Below are 21,337 nucleotides of genomic sequence, written 5' to 3'. Positions count from 1 at the left end.
CTAATTCAGAACATGTAAGTCTCCAATAGCTTTGCTCAGTAGCACTGAGAGACCTTAGCAAGGAAAAGTGGTTGGGGAGGTGGGGGGTGAGGGGAACGTGGCTTCAAACATGAGCATTAGTTAAGAAAGTTTGGTCATGTGAAGAATTGATTGGCATTTGGATAGGTTTGGCAGAATGTGCGAGATGGGTGAATAAACTAAGAGGATAAAAAGAAAAGGAGATTCTCTTCAATTGGGACAGGTGCTACTCCAGAGAGGCTGGAACAATTACGTGGGATAGGGAGGGTGGGAGGGCAACTCTGGGTTAAACTGCCTTAAACCTGCTGCCTAACCCTGACTTCTTTCTCCATCCTTCCCCATTCAGGTGAGGCCTTCCTGGGTGGGTTTGTGGCCAGCGGACTAGGGACCTCCTCCACACCCCATGGAAGCCCTGCCCCTTTGCCCTCTGACCTTCCCTTCCGGTCACCTACCCCCCAGCAACCTGCAGATGGTGCAACTGTGGGCCGCCCACTCCCATGAAGGTAATGACCTGTCCTGAGGTGGAGTGTCAATATTCCTCCTCTCCCCATCTTTCCTAGGCCGAGGGGGCAGAGTGGGATCATTGTTCTCCTGTATCTTGAGGCATCTTAGAGGCCAGAGAAGAAGTAGGGGTGCCATTGGAGGTGGGGAGGGGCTCGGTACCAGAAAACAATGGCTGGCAATCCAAGACAATATGGGCAAATGAAGATGGGAAGGAACCACTGTCTGCTGGGCTCTCATAGATGCTGGGTCTTTTGTGTCATCTTGCCTTTAACCAGAGGGTTGGGGGTGAGGGGTGAGCAGATGAACAGCAGGAAGGGGTAGTCCCTGATCCCCAGTAGTAAGCAAATTTGGCTCTGTTCTGCTCTGTGATGGTGACCATGGCTGCATATTTTCTTCCTCTGACCAAAAGCCATCCTTAGGCTAGGAGGAAAGCCTGAGGGGAGTGGATTTATCAGGATTTCTCTCTGACTTTTCTCACATTTTCTTGTATCTGCTATTCTCAATCCAGTACTGAACAAGAGTCAGTATGGTGTGATAGAGAGCTAGCCTGAGAGTCTGTACAGCCTGGTTTTAAACCCAAGCGTGCGCTCTCTCTGTCTCTGTCTCTCTGTCTTACACACACACACACACACACACACACATACACCCCCCCACATACACCCGGGCAAGTGATGGAACCCCTCAGTGCCCCAAGCTGTCTGTCTGTCTGTCTGTCTGTCTGTCTCTCTCTCTCTCTCTCTCACACACACACACACACACACACACACCCCGGCTAAGTGATGCAACCCCTCAGTACCCCAAGCTGTTTGTCTGTCTGTCTCACCCCCCCCCCGGCAAGTGATGGAACCCCTCAGTACCCCAAGCACTCTGACATGATTAGTTGCTGTGAAGGCGATAATCTGAATTGGGAGAGAGGGTGTTTCCTCACCTGGCAGCTCCTTACATAAATCTATAAAATCACAAGTCTGACCAAAAAAGAAAGGAAAATATATTCTGGACAAAAGCCTGGATAGGGATGGGTTTGGGAGAAAAGGAGTGCCAAAGAAACGTAGCTAGTTAGTGTCATTGCCAGGACTAATATAATAATAACTGATATTTCTAGAGCATTTTTAAGGGTCTACAAAGTACTTCACCTTTGCTGCTCTCTGCCCCTTCATTTACCTTCTTTTTCTTACATTCTAACCCCTTCCCCCAACTAACACAGTACTGGATAGTCGTCAGGCTCTCAATAATAAATAATGAAGGAATGGCTGGCTGGCTGGCTGATTAGCAGGTCACCTAATGAGAGATGGGGAATTTGGCCTGCACCTGATGAGGCTGTTTCCTTGTATGGAAGATCATAGTTCATGACCGGTTAACCCCAGGACCTCTGAATGACTGATTTTTGTTGGCTGACTCAGGTTCTGAGGGTTCTGGAATGGCTATAGAGCTCTGTTCATCCCCAGCCCTGTCTTCCCTCTCATCAAGGCATCCTTATCCTAGCCTGAGATCCTGCCACATGGGCCTGGCATCTCTGAGACTGGCATCTCTTAGGAAGGAGGGATTTGGTATTGTAGGTATAAGGGTTTCAGGAATAGAGAGCTCTCAGACCTGAACTACCATCTCTGGGGGGAAAAAAATTCTGGATTTTGATGAAAAGAAAGTCCCTTGTGGTTACAAGTAGGTGGGCTGGTCAAGGATGACAAGTTCCAGGTAGAGAAGAAGGTCTTCTAGGGCCTCTAGACTCTCTTGGGGGGGGTGTGGAGGTGGGGTCTCAGCTATTTTTCCCAATCTACCTGCCTTTCTCAAGAGTGTGGTGAAGCCTTGTGGACACTTTCTCAGGATAATGTTTTTAAAGGTATAAAATAAATAGAATTACAAAGGAAACCAATTACATTGAAATACAGTTATCAAAATATTTTTTAAAAACTTTATGGACCACAGGTTAGGAGCCCCTCTGCCTTAGCTGGTATAATGGAAAAGAGAATGGGTCTAGGTGTTAGGAAACCATTTGGGGTTCAGTTCCAGACTCTTTCAATTATATCTTTAGGTCTTTGTTTTCCTGATCTGTAAAATGGGTATAATACTTGTCCTGCTTATTTTGTAGATGTGAAAGACCAACTGAGAACCTTTGAAAACTGTAACCAGGTGTGGGGTGGTATTATTATTACTCCTGAGGTTAGAGAATGAATGGACTAATGGCCTTCTTTGGTCCCATCTAAGTGGTCCAATGGGCTAAAAAAATCTGTGACCTCTTTGTTAGCCTAGCCAGATGTGAGAAGAGTCCCCAAGAAGCAGCTTTCCCACTAATACTTTAATATTCATCCCTGAATTCATAAAGCGCTTTACAGTTTTCAGAGCACTTTTGCAAATGGGATCTCATTTGCTCTTTCAGCAACGGATGTTGTTGGTGAGGGTGAGGATGGAGGTGAGAAGTTGTGGGTAAAAGGAGAAGTGGAATAAATCTCCTTAATTTGAAATGAATATTTCCAGCCAGGTTTTAAAGACAGTCCTGGTGTCTTCTTCAGCCCAGTGGCCCCACAGACATACATGACAAGGAGTTGGAGGAAAAAGGAGGAATAGAAACTGATCAGGGCTTGTCTCAGCAAGCTTCCAGGTCCAGGTCAAGCAACCCTGGAGGGAATAACTCCTCCAGGCTCTTCCACAGTGCCTGCTGATGAGATCGGTGGCCAGCTCAGCAGGATTCTTTTCCCTACATTTAATTTTAGGAGCAGGTGACAAAATGAACTTTCCTCCGTGCCTACAGAATCAGTAAATTATTGAGCTGTGTCTTAAGGGTTAATATTTATGGCCTCCTGAGGTGTCTCTGGCAGAGAGTGCTGCCTAGCTGTGCCCTGGATATGTAAAACATAATGTGCACACGCACCAGTATGGAGCCCAGCTTCATAAATCTTTCTTCTCTCTTAGTCTCATGAGTTGGCCTTGTAGTTGGAGAGCTCAGGATGAAGCTTTATCTATATATGTTTATGGGGGGTGGGTGCACACTCATTGTGTGAATGGGTATCCATGGGTTTTTCTTTCTAATACTTTCATTTAAATTTTTTGAATCTATTAAAATATTTATTTTTTCAATGAACAATAACCTGTTTTCTCTTCCTCCCCTTCTCCCCTTATTGGGGAAAAAAAGAAAAAGAAAAATGAAACTTTTGTAACAATTTTCAGTGATTTCTTTTTCCCCTCTTACTCATTTACATTCTTCCCTGCCTATCTCCCCTGTCTGTGCTGTGTGTCCCTTCAGTTTCTACACTTTAGAGGGGGTACTTTCAGACGTGCATTCCCTACCCACTAGCAGAAATTGGTTTTTTTTTCCCATCTGGGATGCTCAAATGAACATTGATGGCAAAGAGTGAGAGAGAGAGAGAGAGAGAGAGAGAGAGTGTGTGTGTGTGTGTGTGTGTTTCCCCTGAGGCAACTAAGTAGGGATAGAATAGTAGATGTGGAGTTAGAAAGTCCAGAGTTCAAAACCTGCCTCCGATACCTAACTAGCTTTTGGACTCTGGGCAAATCTGTTAACCTCGGGCTCCTCATTTGTAAAATGGGGATGATGATAATAGCACCTGCCTCCAAAATTCCTTCTGAGGATAAAATGAGATATTTATAAAGTGCCTTGCAGATCTTAAACCACCATATAAATGCTAACTGTTATTGTTATTATAATCCTCCCCACCCCAGCCTCTATACTACAAATAACAATAATAACAACTGTCTGTGAGTACTCTGACATGAACTGTCTCCTTTGATCCTCCAGAATAGCCCTTTGGAGGAAGCACTAGAGATATTAGCGGGGAGGAGGGGTTTTAGTTCTTATTTTTACAGATGAGGAAACAAGCTGAAAGATATTTAGTCTCTATTTTATAGAGGAAGGACACAGGCCCTCCTGTCCAGCATCACGCAGGTGACAAGCATTTTAGAGTGGGAGCTGAACCTTCTTGGTTTCAAGTTCAGCCCTCCATCTCCCACCCCAAGCTCCTAACCCCATTTCTCCTTCCTTTTCCCGATTTAGTCACCTCTACCCTCCTCCTCCCCCACATTTCTGAACCTCCATTTCTTTAGCTGTAATTTAAGATGAATGGATAAAATAATCTGTTAATTCCCTTCTGGCTTTAGAATCTTTGATTTTTAACCTTGGAGAGTGATTCCCCAAAGGTCTGGGGCAGCATCCAATCAGGGCCTCTAGTAGTACAACAGCTGCTAGCGTTGGTGTCCTGAGGGGTCAGGGGTCGGAAAAGTGAATCATCGTCCTGAAGTCTCTTCCCCCCCCACCCCACCCCACCCCACCCCGGGTCTTTATTTGCCTTGAGCACTTTGCTTGGCCCTGTCTAGAGGCTGCTGACTAGATGATGCAGTGAATGGAGCTCTGGACCTGGAATTAGGAAGGCAAACAGTTCTGAATCTAGTCTGAAACACTTCCGAACTATGTGATCCTAAGGGAAGTTATTTAACCTCTGCCTGCCTCGGTATCCCCGTTTGTAAATGAGGATAATAACAGCACCGACTTCCCAGGGTTGTTGTGAGAATATTTGTAAAGCAGGTTGCAAACCTTAATGATAGTGATGATGATGATGGTGATGTTTCATTTACCCCTTTTGCTGTGCATTTTAGTAGTACCTGCTTTTAGAATGGAAGCTTCTTGAGGGCAGGGTCTACTTTTCTTCACCTCTGCATCCTTTGCATCTGGTACCAAGGAGGCATTTAATAAATGTTTGTCATATTGCATTGCTCAGCATTACTTTGCTTTGCTTCTGGCCTGGTTTGGTTCCTTGGGCCGAAGGGGTTCATTTACATAGCTGGCCTGCAAGGTTCACTTGTCTCCTCTGACCCTAAGGGCAGGAGCTGGGAGGTGTTTGGGTCCTTGATCAGGGCTTTTCTGACTGTTAGGATTTTTCAGTGATGTGATTATTGATTAAAGTCATACCCTGGGGCTCCAGGTCACCTTGCCAAGCCCTTTCACCATTTTGTGTTGCCGTTTTCCCCTGAGCCCCTTACCCTTGCAGCTGCCTCTGATTCCTTAGCTTCTCCCCTCTCCCCCCCCAAGCAAGCCCCCTTTGGTGATTCCCAGGTTCTGAGCAGAGACAAAAGTCCAGCCTGTCAGGCCTTGCTTCTGTTGCCATGGCAGCAGCTGTGCCCAGGCCTGCCTGGGCCTTCCTTCCTCTCTGGGATGGAGGGGCGCCTTCCCCTGACCTTTGTCCTGGGTCACCCCACACCTTACTTCCCCCCTCCCCTTCTGAAGCCCCCTGAGGGATCTCTCCACCTCTTCCCTCTCTGTCTCCCCCGCCAATTTCATTATTACCAGATGGCCTGACTGAGCCCTTAGCTTGACCTGGGAGGGTGGCTGGGCGGTGGGTGGAATAGGCAGGCCGGATGATTAAAGGCTTGGGAAATAAGTCCCTCCATAAAAGCCTGAAGGGGCTGGGATTATTTAACTGGGAAGACTCAGGGAGGCATTTAATAAAGGCCTTCGCCTGTGTGCAGGCCTCTTTTGCCAGAGGGTGACCAGCTTTCGGCCTTCTCCACCGAGGAAGGAACAGGAGGAGACAGGCTTAAGATGTAGTGTGAGGGATTTAGGCTACATTTAAGAGAGAGATTTCCCCATTGATGGCTCCTAAATCCTCAAGAGCCCTGGCCCAGGGGGTGGTGGGCTGAGGAGAAAGTTAGGGAGTTGGCTGCTTACCAGGGGTCTTTCAAAACAAGATGGCCTTCCCATTAGGTGTTCCCTATGGAAGTTGGAACGTGGGGAGCGTGGGAGATGAGACACAAGCCCTTTCTCTGAAGGTCTGTGAAACTCATTGATTCGTCTCATGTGTGAATTCCCTGAAAACATGTATGACATTCACTGATAATCTACTGAAATGGGATGTGAGGTGGTTGTAGGAGAGTGGGGGATGGTGGTGAGGGTGGAATGTCGAGCTACTGATGTATAGCCTCCCCACACACGTTGGCCAGAGGCACTTAGAACCAGGAAGGCCTGGGTTCCAGTGTTTCTAACCACTTAACCCTTCCCTGCTCTAATAATAGGTTCTACTTTAATACTGCTGTGCTTCAAGGCTCATCCTGTACCAGGCCATCCTCAGCTCTCTTGTCAAAAGGATCTTCCTAAATACTGATGGGATCTGACTAGTTTATTCCTCTATTCAGTAAATTCCATTGGCTCCTTATTGCTTCTGGGATCCGAATATAAAAATGCTCTGTTTGGAATTTAAAGCCTTTAATGACAGAGGTGGCCCCTTCCCATCTTTCCAGTTTTACACTTTACCCTTCTGTCCATTTACTTTACAATTCAATAACACTGACTTCTTTGCTGTTCCCAACACCTGACTCTGAGAGTACCTTCCTCTTCTTTGTTCTTTCTCATGCTTGGAATTCCCTCCCTTTTCATCTCAGCCTAGGCTTCCCTGGCGTCCTTCAGGCCTCATCTCAAATCCCACCTTCCACAAAAAGAGCCTTTTGGGTCCTCCCTAACCCTAGTGCCTTGCCTCTGATTATTTACAATTTCTCCGGTATATAGCTTGTGTGTTGTCTCGTCTTGTTAGACTGTGAGCTCCCTGAGAGCAGGAATGGTTTTTTTTTTTTACCCAGTGCTTAGTGTATAGTTCCTGGCACATAGTAGGCACTTAATAAATGCTTATCGATATGGCTTGACTTGGTTGGGGAGATTTCCTTATTTGGGAGTTCCCAATGCTCATGAAGGAAGTTACAGGTTCAGCCTCTGTCCTTATTCAGCCCTAGTCCTTAATACTCTATGTTGTATATGCTCATATGTGTATATGACATATCTCCACCGTTAATATTTAAGCTTCTTGGAGGCAGGGACTGTTTTTTCTCTGTAGAATGCCAATACCTGGTACAGTGCCTGGCATATGTTGTAGGTGCTTAATAAATAAGATTCCTGTTGATTTATGGGAAAGCCTTAATTAAGGAGTTGTAGGTTTTGGCTTGAATTCCATTTCCTAGTTAACCATCTTGAGCATTAATTGGAAAACACCCATTTGGTTTTTCTGGCCCTGTCTTTTTGAAATTATTTCTTAATTCTCAAAATCTACTTTTCTTGCTTTGGGGCAGCTAAGTGACAAAAGTGGATAGAGTGCTGGGCCTGGAGTCAGGAAGGCTTATCTTCCTGAGTTGGAATCAGACACCAGGTATTCAAACCTGGGCAAGTTGCTTAACCCTGTTTGTCTCAGTTTCCTCATCTGTAAAATGAGCTGAAGAAGGAAATGGCAAACCACTCTAGTATCTCAGCCAAGAAAACCCCAAATGGGGTCATGGAGAGTCGGACCTGACTGAACAACACGTAAAAAAGAACCTGAAAAAGGGTGGGGATGGAGGTGGGGAAGAGAAGATGAAGGCTCCATCTGTTGAACATGGTAGGGAAAGCTTGCAGAGGAAGGAACCTCGAGTGCCCTTCTTAACTGAGATAGGATATCGAGACCTCAGATCTCTCTTGAAGGTTGGGATAATAAACCCTGACATTCCTGTAGCACATTCCTAAACTCACTTAAGCACTGTCTGACCTATTATCTCCTTTGCTTAGTCACTGCACCTTTTTGGGATAATGAAGAAACTGAGGCAGGATTTTGGTGACTTGCCCAGGCTTTATAGCGAGGAAATGCTAGAGCTGGGACTTGAACTGGGGTTTCCAGATCCCATTATTCCACTGTTCTTGCCGCACTGCTCCAGTATTTTTTTGGCATAAGTGTTTGCTCCATTGAGACAGAGACGTAATTTTTAATTCAGTGATAAAATGTGGGTTTGGCAAATATTCAAGCCCTCACACTGGCCTGTGAGAGGTTATGGTGGAAAGAAAAAAGAACTGTGAATTTGGACCCGGGACATTTGGGTTTGAATCCCTGCTCTGTTTTTTACTATGTGACATTGGGAAAGTCACTCCATCTTATTCAGCCTCAGTTTCTTCATCTGTAAAACCAGGGATTTGGACCAGATGACTGCTAAAGCTCTTTCTAGCCTTAAGTCTTGGGATCCTGAGATTGAAGGCCTGAATTTGTCACTTAATAGCTCTTGGTTCTTTTCCGCTTAATGTTTTATTTTTTCTAATTACATGTAAAGATAGTTTTCAACATTCACTTTTATAAGATTTTGAGTTCCTGATTTTCCCCCCTCCCTAAGAAAGCAAGCAATCTGATATAGGCTATACATGTACAATCTTATTAAACGTATTTCCACATTAGTCATGTTGTGAAAGAAGAATCAGAACAAAAGGGAAAAACCATAAGAAAGAAAAACAAATAGCTACTGGTAACTTTGTCTCTGGGACTTAATATCGTCTTTGGTAAAGTGAGAAGGTTGAATTGAATGAAATCATAATCATAGCTATATTTATAGAACACTTCATATATGTTATCTCATGGCAACCTCACAATAACTCTAGTAGGTGGGCACTTCCACCACCACCTTCATTTTATAGAAGAAGAAACCAAGGCTGAAAAGATGTGACTTATTCAGGGTCATACAGCACAGCTAAGTCTCTGAGAAGTAGGATTTAAACTCTAGTCTTCCTGCTTCTCTCTACAATTCACTGTGCCACCTAGCAGTGATCTTAGAGATAGCGCTCTGGGCCTAGAGTCAGGAAGATCTCAGTTCAAATGTGTCCTCAGACACTGTTTGCCTCAGTTTCCTTTTCTGTAAAATGAGCTGAAGAAAGAAATGACAAACTGATCTTTGCCAAGAAAACCCACGGGTCATGAAGAGTCAGACACAACTGGTATAATTCAACAGCAACAAAAATGGTATTTGAAGGTTTGCAAAGCAACTTACAGGTCACTTCAATTCCTTCGATTGATTTTTTCATCTGTAATGCAGATAAATTTGCTATATAAATAAAATTTGATAGATATGTTTTCAAGATTAAACTAGAAATGGGGTTTTGGAATACTGGACTTGGGGTCTGCACAGTGAGTGGGCTTGCTGTTTTTTCTAAGTGAATTTTTGTTTTCCTGACTAGCTTCCCGTTTGGCAAAGGAAGCTATGATATGTCTTAGCCAAAGGATGCATGCTGTATGAGAAAAAAGATGATGGGGCTGATTATGTAACTGCCTCCATTTAATCATGCTTAATATTTTCTGTATTGAATTTCAGGAATTTCAATTGCCCCCCTCCCCTCATCCTTATTCCTCACCTTTTTTCTACTTCATTCCCTCCCCTTCACTTTCTTTTCTCTTTTTTTCTTTCCTTCTCATCACTTTCCTTTTCAAAGAATCATCTTGGAGCTGGAAGAAAGCTTAAGTTAGATATCCTTCAATCTGAAACCTGATTTTTTTGTCGGCACATACTAGACAACCAAGGCTGTGTGCAGACAACATTTAACAATGGTGATCTCCTTAAAAAAAAAGTATGCAGATACTTTTAAGTTTGATCTATGTTATTAATGCTTTCTTAAGTCTAGACAATCAACTAATCAATAACTCAGGCCCTCATTTGTAGTCACTGCTGATTTCTGGGGTGTAAATGCTCACAACCGAAAATTTAGCTGTGACAACTTTTCATCCAGGCTTCATTTGCAAACTCCGGTGATGGGGAGCTCACTACCTACCATTCTACTTTTGGACAGTTCATTTTTAGAAAGTTTTCCTTGTAGGAGGCTGAAATTTACTTCTGTCACTTCTACCTGTTGGATTTAGTTGTATCCTGGTTCCAGGCAAAACAGAGTCTAATTCCTTCTACACAAGACAGCCCTGAAAATATCTGAAAACAGTTGTCATCTCCCTACTTCCCCTAGAATCCCCAGCCTTCTTACCTTTAATACAAATGTTACAGCTTCTTTCTTTGGAACCCCATGTATCAAAGTTTCAAGTCCCTTCACTTCCTACTCTTTCTCTTCCTTCCAGGGAAGGACAAAAGCACTGTGTGCCAGGGCCTGGAGTCAGGAAGACTCCTCTTGTGGGTTCAAATCTGGCCTCAGATGCTTATTAGTTGTGTGAGCCTGGGCAGGTCACTTAACCTTGCTTGCCTCAGTTTCCTTATCTGTAAAATGGTCTGGAAAAGGAAATGGCAAACCACTCCAATGTCTTTGCCAAGAAAACCCCAAATGGGGTCACAAGGAGTTGGACACAGCTGAAATGACTGATCAACGAATGTGCCGGGAACTGTGCTAAAGCATTTTACGAATATTATCTCATTTGATGCTGGAAACAGCTTTGGGGGGTTGGTGCTCTTATTGCTCCCCATTTTGCAATTGAGGAATCTGAGGTAGATGATGAAATGATTTGCCCAGGGTCACACAGCTAGTGTCTCAGGCTGGATTGAAACTCAGGTCTTCCTGCCTCCAGGTCCAGTGCTCTATCCACTGAATCACCTAGCTACAAGCATAGAACCGTGGTCTGTAGAGCTGAGTACAATTGGATGGAGGTGTGGGGGTAGTGTTAGATTACCTTACTCTCTAGATTTTGTGCTTCTGTTAATGCAATCCAAGCTTGCCTTGACTTTTAGGGACTTCATGTCTTTCAGTGTTGATTGATTTTGAGTTTACAGTCCCATAACCCTGCCCCTCCCCACTTCCCCCATCCCTGGGACTTCTCTTTTTCTCATGAACTATTTTCCGATAGCATCTACCTGGCCTCATACTTGTATAATTATTTAATTGATCGTTTTGGAACATCATATTTATCCCTGTTAAATTTCATCTTATTAGAAATTTCCAGTCTGTCACACCAAGTTCCTCCAGACTTGTATGCTGTCCGCAACTTTCATAAGCATTCCATCTATATCTTCATCTAAGTCACCAAAGGAAAAAAAAAAGCTCTGTGGCTCTCCCCTAGAGACATCCCTCTAGTTGACGATCCAAGAATTTTTTAAGCCCCTACTATGTGCCAGTCAATCAATAAGCATTTTCCTTTTATTATTTTTTGGGGAGGGAATCAGGGTTAAGTGACTTGCCCAGGATCACACAGTTGTTAAGTGTCTGAGGCCAGATTTGAAGTTGGGTCCTCCTGATTCCAGGACGGGTGCTTTATCCATTTCACCCTAATAGGCATTTTGTTAAGTCCTTACTAGGTACCAGGCATTGTGCTAATTTCTGGGGAAAAGTACCTAACAATAAAAGCACCCCTCCCATGTTTCTCTACGTGGTCCATAAGGATATGGTTGAATGATATGGTTCAAGATGCTTTACCCTTTTTGCCTTCTTAGTCCTTAAAAATTAATTGCCATCAAAGTAAACCTTTCCCTGAAGTGATTTGTTAGGATGGCCTAGTGGAGACCACCAGAATAGAACACCTCAGTAGCATGAAGACCTATTTCTTAAGAATAGCTAGCCTTTATGTAGCGTTTTGGGGACAGCTAGGTGGTGCACTGGCCCTGGAGTGAGGAAGACACAAGTTCAAATCTGACCTCCGACACTTAATAACTATGACCTTGGCCAGGTCATTTAACCCTGTTTACCTCAGTTTCGTCATTTGTAAAATGAGCTGGAGAGGGAAAAGGCAAACCACTCCAGTATGGTCACCAAGAAAACCCCAGATGGGGCCATAGTCAGCTACAACTGGAGCAATTCAACAACAAAAATATAGCATTTGAAGGTTTGCAAAGCAGTTTACATGTCACTTCATTTGATTCTCACAACTCTGAGGGAGATGCTATTATTAGCCCATTTATTTTATTTTAAAACTTTTTTTTCAATTATCATTTGCTTTCCCCCCCTCCTACCTTCTCCTACCCATTTTAACATTTTACACGGGAAGAAACTAAGGCTTAGGGATGTTAAATGACTACTTATCCAGGGTCCCAAGTTAGGCTAGGTGGAGGGCAGGATTTGAACTCATGTTCCAGACTTAAATTTCAGCACTAGAGCCACTAAGACAGGTCCCTGCATCTCTGTGGAACTCCAGTCTCCTTCTCAGACAGGGTTTCCTAGTGCCTAATCCTGGAGTGGGGCTAGAGAGTAATTACAGTAATTAGCGTATTCCTCCTGTGGTTGAAGCATTCCTGGCTAAAGGGTGTGGGAGTGCTTGGGTGTTTGCCTTAGGCTCTGAAATTTATTGGGGTGATAACATTTAAAATTCTTTCTTACTAGGAACAGTTGCTCTTAGCCACTCAGTTACTAGTAAGCATACTTAATTAAAACGGGAGGCCAACTCAAGCACTTCCTTCTCCTGTGTGACACCTCTGGGGAGTTGTCCACCCCGCTGAAACTCCCCAGCCACTGCAGCCTCACTTGGGCTGAAGTGTCTGCCACTGTCCCCTCTTCCCCCTCCCCCTTCCCCCTTCGTCCCAGGCCTCCAATCTACCCAGGGAGTGTCTTTTTTTACTACTTGCCCTGGGCACAAAAATTGCAAGTTTATTGTTGTGTCCGACATTGGTGACCCCATTTGGGGTTTTCTTGGCAAAGATACTGGAGTGGTTTGCTATTTCCTTCTCTAGCTCACTTTACAGCTGAGGAAACTGAGTTAAGTGATTTGCCCAGGATCACACAGCTAGTAAGTTTCTGAGGCCAGATCTGAACTCTGGAAAATGAGTCTCCTTACCCCAGGCTCAGCAGTCTATCCGCTGCACCACCTAGTTACTGATGGCTTTTTTAGTCAAACTGAATTAGACTTCTCAACTTCTTTGCAGTGGTGGAGGGACTTATGGGTGTGGAAAACTGCATATAATGTCAGATTTTTTTCCATGTGTCTGTTTTGCTGCATTGTTTTCCCCTCTTTTATTTTCTTTGTTATAAAGGGTGACTTCATGGGAGGAGAGGGAAAGGAAGTGAAGTTAAAAGAACAGATTTTAGTAAAGTTTTTTGTTTTGGTTGGGCAGTGAGGTTAAATGACTTGCCCAGGGTCACACAACTAGTAAATGTCGAGTCTCTGAGGTCAAATTTGAACTCAGGTCCTCCTGATTCCAGGGCTGGTGCGCTATCCACTGCGCCACCTAGCTGCCCCATAAAGTTTTATTTTTAAAAACAAAATTGAATCATAGGGAACTGTCCCTTCCACCTTCATTGACTTTCTTGGGAATCTGTGTTAAGGTGATAGTACCTTACTAGAGGTGAATATGGAGGACAGTGGGAATTGGTAAATTGCACCCCTTTGGTTTCTCTTAAACCCTTGTAGATTAAAGTCTACCCTTGGATCTTAGTATAGACAAAGTACAGTCCCCTTTAGAATAGAATAACATAGGAGATAGTCCTTCTTGGACCCTATCCAGGAGCTGTTAATTACTGAAGTACTCCAAGGACTTCTCTCAAAATGGCCTTGGGGCTTTATAGCTACATTCCCAGGTAGGAGGTTCTCAGAGAAGGACAGATAGTATACCTGGGTTGGAAAAGGTATAAAGAAGAAATGTTATCCTTTGAAGTGGTAAATTACTATGATGCCTACAGGGTTCAAGACAAGGTGACCCTGCCTGAGCAAGCAAGCTATGATTTGCCAATATACCTCCTACCAGAAACAGAGTTTGGGTGTTTCAGGCCTGGTTTAGAAGCTCTGTGTGTGTGTGTGTGTGTGTGTGTGTGTGTGTGTGTGTTTATGCATGCATCCATATATATACACACATACACGTACACACGTGTGTATAAAATGTAATAATAGGAAGACCCAAGTTCAGATTGACCTCGGACAGTTATTAGCTGTGTGACTCTGGGCAAGTCACTTAACCTTTGTCTCAATTTCCTCATCTCTGAAATAAACGCTTCAATTTCTTCAGTGACATTGTTGTCAGGGTCATGGTTTGCCCCTGTCCGCCCTGGGTAGCTAATCCTGTGGGCTTGACTCATTCAGATTTCTCCTGATCAGATTGCTAGTGATAAGAATGTGGGCTGGGGCTGGAAGGGCCTTTAAGAGGTGATAAGACCACCTCCATCATTTTATAGAAGAGGAAACTTGAGACTCAGAAGAGAGAAGGAAACGTTCAGTTAGAATTATCCATTAAAAAAAAGTCTGAATGAGAGAAAACTTGTAGAAGGAATGCATTTTTATTTCTTTTAAGAAGATAACAATTCCAGCAGCACAATCTGAGGTAAGTGCTTGATTTTGGGGTTGAGTTGAAGGTGAATTAAAGCGATTAACACCTTCCTTCAGTGCCTGAAGAAAGCCTGGTTAAAGGTGTGGGAGAGATGGGGCCTTTGCCTTGGGCTCTGGGAATTTATAGCTTGTGGTAATTAAAATAGCTAGCAATTCTGTAGCAAGGTTTATGGAGCACTTTACTGTTACTGGGTGTCCCAAAAGTCTTTGAAGCTATGACTTTTGGGACACCTTGTATTATCTCATTTGATTCTGATAACGACCTGGTTATACTATAAAGTAGGATGCTAACACATCATCCCCATTTCGCAGATGAGAGACTAGGGCTCAGGGAGAAGTTAGATGACTTGCCCGGGATCACACAGCTATGTGTGAGGCAGAATTTGAACCCAGCTGTTTCTGATCCTGAGTTCAGTCCTCCATCTGGTATGCCTGGTTGCCCGTAACTTCGTTAACTGGTTAACAGAGTACTATCAAGTGATGTTCTCTGGATGGCTTGAGCTAATAAATAGATAATCGCTCTGACATTTCATTGTGTTTTTCAGTGCATGCTTGTAAAGTGCAAATCGGTCAAGGTTTTTATTAAATAGCTTCCATGCTTTTGACAAGAATGCCTAGGCTCTGTGGGAAAGTAGGCCCCTGACCTTAAAGAGCTTACATTCTAGTCGAGACGGTAAAATTAACTTACCTGAAACAGCTACAAGTTCTAAAATATGTGAGACTGACTAGATGTGGAATAGTTGTGGGGAAAGAGACATCAATGTGAGCTAGAATAGAGGTAGAGGCACAGAACTGGAGGGGGGGACCTTGGAGATCATAATTATAAGGAAAATAACTCACACTTACATGTTGTTATTGTTGTTGTTCAGTCATTTTCAGTCATGCTCGACTCTTCCTGACCCCGTCTGGGTTTTTCTTGGTAAATATACTAGGTGGTTTACCATTTCCTTCTCCAGCTCATTTTATAGATGAGGAAACCAAGGCAGGCAGCATTTAAGTGACTTTCCCAAGGTCACATAGCTAGTAAGTGTCTGAGGCTGGTTTTGAACTCAAGTCTTCCTGGCTACGGGGCCAGTGCTCTATCCACTTCATCACTTAGCTGCCCCCACATTTATGTAGTGCTTTGAAAATCACCAACTGATTTTCTCCCAACAATCCCGTAGTGCCATGGAAAGAACACTGCATTTGGAGGTATAGGACTAGGTGTGAATGATCCTATGAAAGAGCCAAGTTGCAACTTCTCTGGGCCTATCTGCAAAATAAGGGGAGGTGGGTTAGGTGACCTCTGAGGTCCCTTCTGGCTCTAAATTTATGAAATAAAAAATGTGACCCTGGTAGCTAGGTTCAGATCCTGTTCATCTCCGTTTGATCAGTCAATAAATGGAGACTCTAGAAGTTAAGTGATTTGTCCAAGGTCACCCAGCTAGCCAGTGGCAGGGCAAGAATTAAAAACCTGATCTTCTGACTCCAGGATTTTTATCACCATACCACCCTGTCTCCCTCTTCCAAGTGAGGAAATGGAGGCCTACTTGGCTAGTTAGCCAAAGGCAGAGTTGAAGCTAGAACCCAGTTCACCTGTCTCCTGGGGCTGTCCATCATACCACACTTCCCCTTCAAACTCCTGATCGTGACTGTTGTCCTAGGAGCTGGAGATTGCCAGCCCTCTTCCTCTGGTCCAGAGGGATGGTGAAGGTTTGGAGGGGCTGGGTCACTCTGGGGCCTGCCATGTTATGGAAGGCCTCGTGTTTAAGCAAAGATGGCACTAAATGTAGCAGTTGCCTCATCTGGCATTTGGGGTTGCCAGCCAAAACAGTCTGCAATTCTGTGTTTCAAAAAAAAAAAGTTGCTAGCATGCTGTTCCCAAAACATGTTTCCTCTTTCTGTTTTTCAGGCTTTTCCCATCTGCCTAATGGGCTGTACCCTTCGTATATTCCCCTGAGCCACCTGGAGCCCCCCAACAGCGGCAGTCCCCTTCTGGCCCAGCTGGGGCAGCCGGGCCTCTTTGACTCTCCGAAAGGTCAGCATGCATGGGCGGGTTGTTGGGAGCTGGGTGCCGTCTGTCTGCACACAGCAGACATATGCTTCAGTTCCCCTTTTCTCCTCTTCTTCCCACATGGCAGCTTCCCTCTGCCTTGGCAGGGCTTGGCAAGATGCTTCCCTCCTGCCCTCCCTATGCCCCTCTCTTTGTTCATGCCAGTTTCTCCTTGTTACGCATGGTGGGGGGTAGAGACATCTCAGAGTGGTTATGTCAGAAATGGGAGGGATCCCCATCACAGGGTACCGTGGTGGGGGAAGGGGAGATTTTTAGGCCAGCTTTCTTTTGTAGCCTGCCTCTTCCCAGCTGTCAAGGACCCTTGCCCCTTTCCTCTTCTGCCCCCCAGCCCTAACAGTTGATATTGTATAGAAGAGAGATTGGCCTAAGGAATTCTCTAACCCCTTGGCTTGGGCAGAGCCAAATTCTATACCCTCCACAAAAAGGCCAGAGTTCTTAGAGCTTTGTTTGATGTTTCCCTGTGTCCGACCTGGGATACACCTGTAGATACTGTGCTAGGATATGTGCTTCATTTGACCTTTTCTTATCCCTCCAGGATCTGAAGGTCTAGCTTTCTGACTTCATCCTAGACACGTTTTATACCCTGACAGAATCCTTACATGTCTTTCCAGCTCTCTGCTTCACTGTGTATCTCTGTTGGTTACACATGGTTACACACACACACACACACACACACACACACACACACACGCACACACACACAGTCTACCTTGCTTTCTACATTTTAAGAGTAAATATTTGTTTAATGTAAGGATGACTGAATACATATAATATATATATATATATATATATATATATATATATATATATATATATATATGTACATACATACATATAGACATATACATACATAGGGATACACTACCCCAGTTCCTGCCTGTCACCCCTCTCCCTTCATCAAAACTATGTCACTTTCAGTCAATGTACCTCTCTCTTCCCCTACCCCTTGGGTGAAAAATTGGCAAAAGAGAGTGAAGAAGCCTGGTCCATCACACCCCGAAGATATCTTCAGGATGCCACAAAGTATCATGACATTAAAACATCAAAACATAAGATTTTGGCCCAGGAGTTAGCATTGTCCAGCAAGGAGATGATAACCTTTGAGTGTGTTTTAAGACAGGGATGAGGTTGGAGTAGCTGCTGAGTGTCTCATCTCATACTACCTTGGGGACTGTGGCTATGAGTGTGGGTTCTAAGTTCCAGGCTTGGAAGTTACTTTGTCTGCAGTGTCAGGAACAGACAACTGTAGCTTTCATTCAGCCTGGCCTCTTTGTTTTGTCCACTTGGGTTAGGCAGACCCTCCCTCAACAGAGGAGAACCCATCCCTATGGGGACAAGAGACATCACTTGGTTTCATCCCAAACAAATGGAGTCTCCTATATCTTTGAGAACTAGGGGGGTCAGAATGCATCTGGAAGGCCACTTTCCTCCATCCTAGTATTTCCTGGGTTTACTCTAATGGCGCCTGAGATAAAGTCACATTTTGAAGTGGTAAATTTGATGAGCTTTTTTATTCTCATCCCAGTGTAAAAATAATCCTCACCCCAGGTGAAAGCCTGGCAGGCTCAGGGGTGGGGAACCTGTGGCTTAGAGGCCACGTGTGGCCCTCTAGGTCTTCAAGTGCAGCCTTTGACTGAATCTAAATTTCATAGAACAAATCCCCTTAATAAAAGAATTTCTTCTCTAAAACTTGGACTCAGTCAAAAAGCTGCACCCAAGGACCTAGAAGGCGAGGTATGGCCTCAAGGCCACAGGTTTCTCACACCTAGGCTAGACTATTTGACCTTTTTTCTCTTTTTTTAAACTATTCTAGTTAATTTCATTTTATTTTTCAATTAACAAACTTTTTTTCTCTCTTACTCCCCCACCATTGAACCGAAAAAAAAGGAAAGAGAGAAAACCCAAATTTGTTTTGGCAAATAAGCAGTCATGCAAAGCAAATCCCCTCATTGGCCAAGTCCAGAAATGCCTATCTCACTATGCATTTTGAGTCCATGGCCTCCTTTTCAGGAGGTGGGTTGCATGCTTCATCGTTGATTCCCTGGAACATTCCACTTTTGTTAAGAGGTCTTCTTTCTGACCTGGCATTATTGGTATGGGTGATGCTCCTACTTTGTAGGCAGAGGCTGGTTTGAGCTCCGAGATAGGGATGACTCACTGCTTTCCTGCTGTTTTGCAGATGGATTCTATCTACCAGGCCAGGTGGCCTTGCACCCCCAGAACCCTGTGTCCAGGACCCCAGCCAGCCACTCATCGGCCTCCCTGCTTCGGGAGAAGGAGCTCGGCCACCTTCCCAAGAGCTCCCGGGAGGGCCCTGCGAAGGAGCACAGCAAAGAACGGGCATGTAGGGGGGACCTGCCGCCGCCTTTCAGCAAGAGGGACAGCAAAGCCAAGGAGGAGCCACGGCCTCGAAGCGTCGTGGACCTGACTCAGGATGCCAAGCCTGAAGGGGAGCGGAGACTGAGTGGACTGGAGCGGGCGGCTAAGATGGGGGACCGGCTGTCCCCTTTCCTGGCTGAGCACGTGGGCCACCGGGGTTTAGGAAGTGGAGAGCCCAAATCCAAAAACCCCCTACAGACATCCTCCCTGAGCAACTGCAATGGTGGAGGAGACCCTTTGCTGAAGGTTCTGGGCACAGAGCAAGACTGTTGTAGTAAGGATCCTGCCCCGCATGATGAGAACATGAGGCCTGCGGTCCATGGCCACCTGGACAGAATGAAGAGGGGCGAGGCCGTCATCCCTGCCATTACCACTTTGCACATTTCATGTACCTGCCCCTCTCCGCACCCTGCTCAGCCAGGGAAAATGACCCCCTCTTCTTCTTCCTCTTCTGCAGTGACATTCCCCCCTCAGCCCGTCCATTCCAACATGTACACTATCTTTCCCCCGGCCAAAGAGCCGGGCCGGGAGCACAAAGTCATCGCCCCCACCTTCGTGCCTTCAGTTGAGGCCTATGATGAGAGGATGGGTCCCATCCAGATCGCTTCACAGGCCCGGGACAACAAGGCTAAGGAAAAAGAAGTGAGCAAAGTGGAGGTGCTACAGCCCCCAATGGAGAGGGGCCTGGCCGACCTCTCGCGTGCCCTCTTGCCCCAGGACTTCCCTTGCCCAAGCGATGCCAGGAGGGCAGAGGTGCTGAGGGAGAAGAACTCAGTCATCCGGGCCAACTCCTTGGTGCTGAAGCGGCATGTGACATCTGAGCCCTTCCAGAGTCGGCCTGGGCTGGGGTCCCCGGAGAGCAGGGACTACCTCCCCTCCAAGGACTTGCTGAAGCCAGAAATTGAGCACCGGGCGTGCGAGCGGGAACGCTTCTCCAGGGCGGGTGCCAAGGAGGCGGCCAAGGTCTATGGCACCCTGGACCCTTCCCGGCAGCACCCGGACACCAGCCAGCTCAAGCTGCCCCCTGAGCAGAAGTGGAAGCCCTTTGAGATGGGCAACTTTGCCACCACTCAGATGGCAGTGCTGGCTGCGCAGCATAACCATGTGAGCCGGGTGGAGGAGGAGGTGGCGAAGAAGGGCTATTTGGACCCCAGTGGGCTGCAGCGAGTGTCAGTGGTGGGAGGTCCCCGGGGTGGTGGGGACCTCCATCCAGTTTCTCACAGTGAAGGCTCTGCCATGCAGAGCCTCATCAAATACAGTGGCAGCTTTGCCAAGGAGGCCTCTGCCCGACCTGGCAGTGGCAAGAAGAGCCCTTTTGGTGGGCTGGGCAACATGAAACTGGACCCTTCGCAGCTAGGTACTGCTAAGGTCCAGCAGCTGCTCTCCCACCAAGGTGGCAAGCAGCTAAAGAGGGACCCTGAGAGGCCAGAAAGTGCCAAGTCCTTCGGGCGGGAGAGTATTGGGTCGCAGGGTGAGGTGGAAGTAAGGCACCCGCCTGTGGGCATCGCGGTGGCCGTGGCCCGCCAGAAGGACAACAGCGGCAGTAAGCTGGGGCCCAGCCTGGCGGATCAGGATCGTTCTTTATCCCTGAGCAACATCAAAGGTAAGACTTGGGATGGGCAAACACCTGACTCTCTCCAGCTGCTGGGTTCTTCCTATCTCTCTTCCCTTCTTTTGTCTCTAGTGTTTTATCCTTTATCTGTCTTTCCCTTTATGTCTCTAATTCTCTGTCTAGGATCAGGCAGGGATTGCATCACTAGGATCATAGATCTGGGGCTGGAAAGACCCTCAGACTCCAGTTAGTTGAACACCTTTATTTTGTAGATGAGGAAATTGAGGCCCATAGAAATTAAGTGGCTTACCCAAGGTAGCAGGAAATAAGAGGCAGGGGGAAGGTTTTGAACCCCTTGACTCAGCGCTGCTGCCCTTGTTCTCAGCCTCAGTCTCAGTATGTCTGTCTTTTTCCCTTGGCATGCCATATCCCTGGATGGGATGAATTAGATGAAAAGAGCAGTTGTTAGCTTAAGGTGGGCCCACAGAAACTGACAGAAGTGATAAAAATAGGGAATGGGGAGAAGGAAAGCAAAAAAAAAAAGACAAATGCTTGTATTTGGGAAGTTGATTTATATTGCGGGATCCTAAGGCCTGTGTGTTGGGACAATGGGGTGAGATGGAGGGAGGTGTTTTGGTCTGATGGAAGGACCATTCAGGACCATTCAGGGGCCAGAAAATATGACCCGCAGCAGGAAGGCATCTGCCTTTGAGATTTTAGGGTTGATGGTGTTGAGTATTTGTCATGTACCAGGTGCCAGTACGTGAGTTAGGATGACAGTCTGGTACTCTGTCCACTTTCACATTTTTTGGTAATTTAATAAGTTGAATGACACAGTTCCCAGTGCCTCTTGTTTTTCCCTGTGTTGAAGGGAAA

General features: G+C 45.7%; 1 protein-coding gene across 1 annotated transcript in view; it reads left to right on the top strand.

The window, feature by feature from the left end:
• Positions 1-21,337, top strand: part of TNRC18 (trinucleotide repeat containing 18) — a 154,855-nt gene that overhangs the window by 49,698 nt on the left and 83,820 nt on the right. The window contains 4 exon segments of the mRNA XM_021008576.2: positions 365-471; positions 473-521; positions 16,369-16,494; positions 18,710-20,512. Of these exon segments, the coding sequence (XP_020864235.1) occupies positions 365-471; positions 473-521; positions 16,369-16,494; positions 18,710-20,512 (2,085 nt within the window).

This window comes from Phascolarctos cinereus, unplaced genomic scaffold (genome assembly GCF_003287225.1).
Source record: "Phascolarctos cinereus isolate Bilbo 61053 unplaced genomic scaffold, phaCin_HiC Scaffold_4;HRSCAF=312, whole genome shotgun sequence".
Classification (NCBI taxonomy): domain Eukaryota; kingdom Metazoa; phylum Chordata; class Mammalia; order Diprotodontia; family Phascolarctidae; genus Phascolarctos; species Phascolarctos cinereus.
The sequence above is the reverse complement of the archived record's forward strand: the minus strand, read 5'-3'. Positions and strand labels throughout refer to the sequence as shown.